The 9,426-nt window shown below is 41.8% G+C and overlaps 1 protein-coding gene across 5 annotated transcripts in view; it reads right to left on the bottom strand.

Annotated features, from left to right (window-relative positions):
• Positions 1 to 3,384: 3,384 nt before the first annotated feature.
• Positions 3,385 to 9,426, bottom strand: part of rnf19b (ring finger protein 19B) — a 154,467-nt gene continuing 148,425 nt past the window's right edge. For all 5 annotated transcript variants that reach the window (XM_059954646.1, XM_059954644.1, XM_059954645.1 and 2 more), the window contains 3 exons: positions 7,781 to 7,988; positions 5,631 to 5,765; positions 3,385 to 3,942 (listed from right to left, as the gene is read on the bottom strand). In XM_059954646.1, coding sequence (XP_059810629.1) covers positions 3,531 to 3,942; positions 5,631 to 5,765; positions 7,781 to 7,988 — 755 coding nt within the window. In that variant the 3' untranslated portion in view covers positions 3,385 to 3,530. The remainder of the gene's footprint in view (positions 3,943 to 5,630; positions 5,766 to 7,780; positions 7,989 to 9,426) is intronic.

Genomic DNA, 9,426 nt, shown 5'->3' with positions numbered 1-9,426 from the left:
AAGATTAAATTTTAAATTGGCAGGGCCATAGAATTTAGAGGTGTGTTATTCTGACTGTACACCTTAACCAGTGGTATTCTGTAAGGATCAGTGCTTGGCAGTCTGTTTCTGATATAAATGATTTGGAGAAAAATGTAGGTGGGCTGGTTATTAAGTTTTCAGGCAGAAAAGTTGATAGAATTGTGGTTGGTCTGTAAGTTTATCAATGGGTAAAGCAAGATGTCAGTTGGAAATGTGGGCACAGAAGTGGCAAATGGATTTGAACTGGACCAATATGAGGTGCTGCACTTCAGGAGATGAAATTATACAGTAAATGGCAGGCCTCTTAGAAGTGTTTATGTACAATGGGATCTTGGATACAATTCCATGGCTGTCTGAAAATGGCAACACTCATAGATAGGATGTAAATCTAGCATATCGCATATTTGCCTTTATCACTCAGAGCACAAGTATAAAAGTTGACAAGTTACATTACAGCTGTTTAAAACTTCGGTTGGGTCACATTTGAAGTATGTGCATTTCTGGCTGCCATATTATAGAGAGTATGGAGGTTTTTGAGAAATGCAGAAGAGATTCAGCAAAATGCTACCTGGTTTAGAGGCTGTCAGCTACAAAGGTGGACAACCTTGTTTTCTTTGAGTGAAGGGGAACCCTGATAAAAAAATTTACAAAATACGGGATAGGGTAGACAAGTCAGAATGCTTAACCACCCCCACTCCATGCAGAAATGTCAAATATTAGAGGGCAAATGTTTAAAGATTTGCATGGCAAGTTTTTTTTGTTTACTGTGTGGTAAGTGCCTATATTTTGCCAGGGTGGTGGTGGTGGAAGCAGATAGCAAAACTAAGAGGAATCTAGATAGGCACGTGGTCAGGGGATGCAAGGCTACAGGCCCAATGCTGGCAGATGGAATTTGTTTAAATTGGCATCATGGTTGGCACACTGAACCACATTGTGCCTATCTCTGCACTATATTCAACCCCCTTTCTCTACTGCTACAATATCTCATCCTCCCAACTGCTAGCTCTTCACCGCTATTCTCAGTCCAGTTTTTCCCCTTTTGCCACTTGTGTCTCCCCATGAACTGTTCAATGGTCTCAGAATACCAATCAGTTGTGGCAAGCATCTGCCAATAATTAAGGAAGGTGAGAGCAGGAGTGTTGATTCTACATTAATCCATTACCACTGAACAGATTTTAGCATAACCTTGGTTTGGCTCTCCCAAGTCAAGTAATTGTTTACTTAATAGGGTTCCTAGAGTCAAACTGTATGGAGATAGACCATAACCACCTATTTACTTTAACACTATGTTAATTCCCTTCAAGGATTTCAATATGAACAATTTTAAGTTTGAGTGTCAGCATCTGAGGATCTAGCCTGAGCCTGGTATATCGATGCAGTTGCAATGAAGGCATGACAGCGGCTAGATTTCATTAGGAGTTTGAGAAAATTTAGTATGTCACCAAAGACAATTGCAATGTTAAATTTTGGATATATACTGTAATTTAAAGTTGTTTTGTTTGATTTTTTACTGTACTGCTGCCATGTAACAAGTTTCACAACAAATACAGGACCTGATTTTGATCCAAATTCCCCTCAACTCCCCTAATTCTACAAAGGATGTTTGAAAGGAAATGTTAGTTCTCTTCCCATAGATGTAGGCTGACCTGCTCAGTATTTTCTTTTAGATATAGTTAAGGTAATTAACCAATTGAAAGAGTGAGTGAAACAGTATTTCAAAAATAAGTAGGCCTCCTCCTGTGCATATTTAATGAAAATACCTTTTTTATGCTGGAATCAAGTTAATTGCTCATGGGTATTCTTGAACAGGGAATATTCTGACCTGCCTCAATTCAGAACACCTGATCCTGCCCACAAAAGCTGAGGCTGATATGCATAATCGTGCTAGTGTGCTTAACGTGACTATATTAGTCAGTTGCTGGCTAATGAGTCATATTCATCTAGAATTTTTTTATATGAAACAATTACAAACCTACTTTTAAAACTAAAATGAGATGAGCTCTGATTCACGTTTCCAGAACCAGGAAGCTAAACTTATTCAGGGATGATTCCATACTGAGGATTGTATTTTTTAATATATGTATACACAGAGTTTGAGATTTTCTTCCCTCCTATTCTAAAGGCACCAACTTGCTAGCAACTCCACAGGCACTAACAGCCTTAGGGTCACTCAATTACTCATTATAAGTCTCCACAATGAACAGGCCTCTATTAATGAAGACACTTCACAGCCAAGCCCAAATAAATACATTCTCATTTGATGGTCACATACATTTAGTATGGACCAGGGCAGATGCATTTTCAACTGGAGGAATTCATGATTTCACTTTGAGGGGTATAGAAGTCACAAATGCTTCCTGGGCTCAGACTTTGGGAAACTGAAATATGGGCTGGAATACATGGTTACATCCAAGTTGTATCTTTACCAATAAAGCTACCTTTAGCTTTAAGAGGAAGCTTAAAACTAAAAGAAATTTTTGTATCAGTAAATACATTTACAATTATGTAGTTTGGTTTAAGGCATAAATTAGAGGTCCAATAGCTTTATCTGTTTCAGTTTCTATCTTTAGAATATCCATCATAAGAGATCAACAGGAAACTGAAACCATACAACATTTTAAATAAAAACAAGCTGATTTGAGATTTAGCAAATTGATTCCAGTATTAATTCATTAGAGAATTTGAATTATATCAATTAAAATATACCTTTACCAGTTCTTTGTAACCTTGTTAGCAGTAAGATGGTTGCTATGATACTGCAGTGCACTTTACACTTCCCTGGAAAGACATTTCAGACTATCGATGTTGAGATCACCAATAAAAAGGGAAACAATGTTCATTTAAACTCTATAATGTAAAAGACAAAGTGTAGGAGTTCCCAAATATTCTTGTAATCTCTGCTAATGAGCATTAATAAACTACATGATCAAATCAAACACTAATACTGTATAGCTTTCTTTAATTAATTCCAGTTTGCCATAGAGAGATAGATGTGGATTATTAAGAAATTATAACATTCAGTAGAGTTAACACTAGTCAATTGATTTTGTGGCACTTATGTCTACTGTTTAGATCTATGATCAAAGTAATTAAAAAATTAAGTACTTACTTTGTCCTCTAATGTAGGCCTGTTGATCGGTGCCTACTTTACCAATCACTAAGTATCTATTTACTGCACTCTGTTAAATAAAGAATGATTGATGAGACTCCAGAAGCCGCCCAGCTGCCCAGAAAAGCTAATTTTTTGTTGAATTGATCAATTCTGAATACTTTTCCTCCATATGGGACTATCTACCTTTGGACAGAGAAACATATCCAGCCCAAATTCATGCAAAAGGCTTCTGAATTAATTTCATCAAGAAAGTCAGTGATTAACATCTTTATTTACTGCATCAAGGATGTGATACTCGGATAGGTACATTTTGTATATTTAAAACATAGACACAAAATTTCAATATTCTGAATAAGGTGCGTGTTGTGGGTTGGTGAATTAGTGATGATTGGGTGGCTTAAATGTAATGTACAACAGTCTCTATTTGCTGCCCATCGTGTTCAAGGGTGCATTCCCTTTGCTCAAAATCATCACATTCCAAACTCTCAATGCCTAAGAGCTTGATATCTGTGATTTCCAAATGTCTGCCATTAATTGGACTGGGTGAATCGCATTCATCAGAGCTTATGTCAGGCACATCATCTGACTGAGTATCTGTGCTGTTTTCATCGCTTTTTATGCTCTCAGGTTGAGCAAGCGTGACATCACAGGTGTCGCTCATGAAAGACCTGTCCTTCTCCTCGTGGCAGAGTCCCTCCACTGACTGAGAGTGGACGTGAAGCAATTCATCGAAGCTGCTGTCACTGGTGAGACACTGGGGACTGGGTTTGCTTTCAATGTCAACTTGAACTTCCAAATTGTTGTACTCCCTGTAATAAAAATGACAATCAATTACTTGCTTTGGCAAGTAAGGTGAAAATAAATCCAAAGGGTTTCTACAGTTATATTATAAAATTGGTCCCTTAGAGAATCAGAGTGGACAGCTATGTGTGGAGCAGAAAGAGATGGAGAGATTTTGAACAATTTCTTCTCTTTGGTATTCACTAAGGGGAAGGATATTGAATTGTGTAAGGTAAGGGAAACAAGTAGGGAAGTTATGGAAACTGATGATTAAAGAGGAGGAAGTACTGGTGCTTTTAAGGAATATAGAAGTGGATAAATCTCCGGGTCCTGACAGGATATTCCCTAGGACCTTGAGGGAGGTTAGTGTAGAAACAGCAGGGGCTCTGACAGAAATATTTCAAATGTCATTAGAAACGGGGATGGTGCCGGAGGATTGGCGTATTGCTCATGTGGTTTCATTGTTTAAAAAGGGTTCTAAGAGTAAACCTAGCAATTATAGGCCTATCAGTTTGATGTCAGTGGTGGGGTAAATTAATGGAAAGTATTCTTAGAGATGGTATATATAATTATCTGGATAAACAGGGTCTGATTAGGAACAGTCAACATGGATTTGTGTTTGGAAGGTCATGTTTGACAAATCTTATTGAATTTTTTGAAGAGGTTACGAGGAAAGTTGACGAGGGTAAAGCAGTGGATGTTGTCTATGTGGACTTCAGTAAGGCCTTTGACAAGGTTCCACACGGAAGGTTAGTTAGGAAGGTTCAATCGTTAGGTATTAATATTGAAGTAGTAAAATGGATTCAACAATGGCTGGATGGGAGATGCCAGAGAGTAGTGGTGGATAATTGTTTGTCAGGTTGGAGGCCGGTGACTAGCGGTGTGACTCAGGGATCTGTACTGGGTCCAATGTTGTTTGTCATATACATTAATGATCTGGATGATGGGGTGGTAAATTGGATGTAAGTATGCAGATGATACTAAGGTAGGTGGTGGTGTGGGTAATGAAGTAGGTTTTCAAAGTTTGCAGAGAGATTTAGGCCAGTTAGAAGAGTGGGCTGAACGATGGCAGATGGAATTTAATGCTGACAAGTGTGAGGTGCTACATTTTGGTAGGAATAATACAAATAGGACATACATGGTAAATGGTAGGGCAATGAAGAAGGCAGTAGAACAGAGTGATCTACGAATAATAGTGCATAGTTCCCTGAAGGTGGAATCTCATGTGGATAGGGTGGTGAAGAAAGCTTTTGGTATGTTGGCCTTTATAAATCATGAGTATAGGAGTTGGGATGTAATGTTAAAATTGTACAAGGCATTGGTAAAGATGAATTTGGAGTATTGTGTACAGTTCTCCCCAAGACCGCTTGGGTATCTTCCCACAACCCAAAGACATACTGGTTGGTAGGTTAATTGGTCATTGTAAATTGTCCCTGATTAGGCTAGGGTTAAATCGGGGGGGGGGGGTTGCTGACGGTGCGGATCAAAGGGCCAGAAAGCCTCCTCTGCGCTGTATCTCAATAAAATAAATAAATGGTTGTGAAAGGAAATTCAGAAAAGCAAGTCTTTCCAGGATAATTTTTTGGGTCATTGGTTTTCAGTGTTAAAACAGTTTTCAAACAACTTTAATTTCTTGTTCTGAGGAGGAGGAGGACTGTGAAATAAAAAGCAGTTTGTTCATCCTCCTGTGATCATGAGGCAACGTTCTAAAGCTCACCTGTCCTGTGGGTTGTAGGAGCTGATGATAGAACCTGCCATGGCCCTGGTGCTGGCGTTATCACTGGTTGCCCCAAGGCTGATGGAATCTTTTCGCAATTTGTTTTGCTTTTGACTGTCAGCTTGCATTTCCAGCCTAAAAAAACAGTATTGTACTTTGAACCCTGGTTTGATATCAATCATCTCTAATTTGATTTGAAGAAGATTGACTATAGAATACATTATTTTAACACTACAGCAGGGGTTCCCAACCCTTTTTTATGCCGTGGAACCCCACCGTTAACCGAGGGCTCTGCAGACCCCAGGTTGGGAAACAGGGTGCAGCCTGCTTTGTACCACATCTAGCCAACTGGTAACTTGTCCTTCCTCAAAATTAGGGGATATCCTTGGCTCTGCAATACGACAAGTGCAGACTATTCAATACTTTGAACAACACCTATTCGGTTGTTATAAGTTGTACCCTTCCAGAATGGTGAAGAAAGGCAGAGTACTTCCTAAGCCTTTGTATAGTCCTGGCAAAGGGACCTCGGCCACTTTGCTCTCCGAGTGACTGGTACATGTCTAATTTTGCTCCACACTGCACACCAGTGGCAAAAAGGAAGCAGTATTGCAATTTCACCAAACCAAAAACTGATCTGATATTTGCAAGATTCAGCCAATTTTGAATTTAAGACCTCATCCTCCTGTAAATCATCTCGGACTGCATTGTTACCTTTATCCTGGAAAAGCCCAAGGCATGTTGATCTTTTTTGTTATGCAGCTACAAAGGGGACATGACAGCAGCTATATCTCATTAGGAGCTTGAGAAGATTTGGTAAGTCAAGGGCACTTAAAAATTTCTACGGATGTATCGTGGAGAGCATTCTAACTGGCTGAATCACCATCTGCTATGGTGGGGGGGGGGTGTATGGGGAAGGCTACTGCACAGGATTGAAATGAACTGCATGAAGTTGTAAATTCGGTCAGCTCCATCATGGGCACTAGCCTCTGTAGTGTCCAGGACACCTTCAAGGAGCGATGCCTCAGAAAGGCAGCGTCCATCATTAAGGACCCCCATCACCCTGGACATATTCCCTTCTTCTATTCCCCACTCCGGCTTTTTACCTTTTCACTTCCTGCTGGGTCCCCTCCTCCTTCCCGTTCTCCAATGGTCCACTTTCCTCTCCTACCAGATTCCTCCTTCTCCAGTCCTCGACTTTACCCACTCACCTGGCTTCATCTGCCACCTTCTAGCTATCCTCCTTCCTCTCCCCCCCACCTTTTTATCCTGGCGTCACCCCCCTTCCTTCCCAGTCCTCAGGCCGAAACGTCGACTAGCTATTCATTTCCATCGATGCTGCCTGACCTGCTGATTTCTCCCAGCATCTGCACGATCTCTTGTGTTTTTGATTAGAATACTTCTCCTCGTTCTATAAGCACTGTCCTCAGCACTTGGTCACTTTACGTTTTAAATCTCCGCAACCAATTGTCTCCTAATCTTTCCTGGGTTTTGTGGACTGCTCCAGTGGAGTCTACAAAGTACCTCACTGGCTGTACTCTACAGTACTGGCGACCAGGGTTCAATGCCTGTAAGGAGTGTACGTTCTCTTCTCATTGATACCATCAGAGAGGAGGTACAGGAGCCTGAAGGCACACACTCAGTGATTCAGGAACAGCTTCTTCCCCTCTGCCACTGGATCTCTGAATGGACATTAAACCATGAACACCATCTCACTAATATATTTTTCTACTGTTGCACTACTTACTGAATTATTTGTGATACACACTTACTGTAATTTACATTTTTTCTATTATTATGTATTGCAATGTACTGCTGCCACAAAGACAACAAATTTTACGACATATGCCAGTGATTTTAAACCTAATTCTAATTGTGAGACATGGTCCAACGGCAACAGCCATCAGTGCTAAAGGATGTAACTGTTTATAGTGGTTACTCTGTCTCTAGGGAAGGGGTTCCCAACTTTCACGCCATGGACAAATACCATTAAGCAAGGGGTTAGTGGACCCAGATTGGGAACCCCTGATCTTCGGTGACTTCAAGCTGTCACGAACAGTGGTGTTCAGAAGTGTTGGTGCACGACATACTACTGCCCAATACCTTATTACTTTAGAAACAGCAGACAAACGTGGCAACATGGAGAACTGTACCTGCCGTGCTGCATGCTGCTCCCCACGAGAGCCCCTCCGGACAGTGTACTCCCCGATAAAGCGGCAAAGCTGGCCGTTTCACTACAGTTGCTCTGTACCACGCTCACGCCGTCAATGGGGCTGCCGCTGGTGCTCAGCACGCTGGTCAGCCCCTCCACGCTGCTGTCTCCAATACTGGGGTTCTTCAGGGCTCGCCATGCATCAGCAACTGTGAGGGAAGGGAGAGGATGAGCGGGAGTGAGGGAGACAGGCAGCCAGTGAAGAAAACATGCCGCAGATGATGAGAGACCGAACCTAGAACGATGGAATGTACTGGGAAACTGGCCCCCTTCTGAGCAATGGAGACGTAGAACTGTACAGTCAGGAACAGGCCACAATGTTGTGCCGAACCCACTAAAAAGTGAACGAAGAACACCCAAGCACGAATCCCACCTACCTACACCATGTCCATATCCCTCCATCTTCCTATTGTCCATGTGCCTGTCCAAACGTCTCTTAAAAGCCTCTAATGTATTTACCTCTACGACCACACCAAGCATCCAGCACTGAGTAAAAAAAAACTTACCCCTCACATCCCCCTTGAAATGACCCCCTCTCACCTTCAATGTGTGCCCTCTGGTGTTAGACAGTTCAACCCTGGGAAACAGACACTCCCTGCCTACTCTATCTATGTTTCTCAATCTTAAAAACCTCCAACAGCTCCTACAACCCACAGGACAGGTGAGCTTCTTAACATTCCTTAATGATCACAGGAGACTACATTGATAGGCCTTATTTCCAACAATGATGAGACAGCCTGCAGAGAAGTCAATGCCCTGACACAGGTGGTGCCAACTAAACAACCTTTCCCTCAATGGTGAAAAAATGAAGGAGTTGATCGTGGATTACAGGAGGAACAGAGACAGGCAGGCCGCTGTTGTCATCAATGGGACTGTAGTTGAGAGGGTGAGTGGTTTCAAGTTCAAGTATAGACATCTCTGAGGATCTCACCTGGACTGTACATGAAAAAAGCACAACAGTACCTCTTCCACCTCAAACGGCTGAAGAAGTTCGGCATGAGTCCCCAAACCCTCAGGATTTTCTACAGGAACACCATCGAGAGCATCCTGACTGCATGTGTCACCGCCTGGCACGGGAACTGTTCTACCCTCAATCGCAGGGCACTGCAGAGAGTGGTGCAGACAGCCCAGTGCATCCGTGGGTGTGAACTTTCCTCTCTTCATGACACTTACAGCAGCAGGTGTGTAAAAAGGGGTCAAAGGATCATCAGGGACTCCAGCCACCCTGACCTTAACCTGTTTCAGCTGCTTCCGTCTGGTAAACAGTACTGCAGCATTAAGGCCAGGAGCAACAGGGTCCAGGACAGCTTCCTTCCCCAAACTGATCAATGCACATTGATCTGATTGTAAATCTGACTGCATGCATGTATACAAAACAATTCTGTACACAATCTGGGCAATATCTTCCCACATTTCCCTTCCTTATTGCTTGTACATTGCAACAGAGACACAAAAAAGGTTTTTAATCCCTTGGATGCAAGAAATAAAATAAATACAAATACTTCAAATACATTAGAGGCTTTTAAAAGATGTTTGGATAGGAAATGGATGTGAGGAAGATGGAGCGATATGGACATTGTGTAGGTA

This window comes from Hypanus sabinus, chromosome 30 (genome assembly GCF_030144855.1).
Source record: "Hypanus sabinus isolate sHypSab1 chromosome 30, sHypSab1.hap1, whole genome shotgun sequence".
NCBI lineage: Eukaryota > Metazoa > Chordata > Chondrichthyes > Myliobatiformes > Dasyatidae > Hypanus > Hypanus sabinus.
Note: the sequence above shows the minus strand (reverse complement) of the source record. Positions and strands in the feature narration are given on the sequence as shown.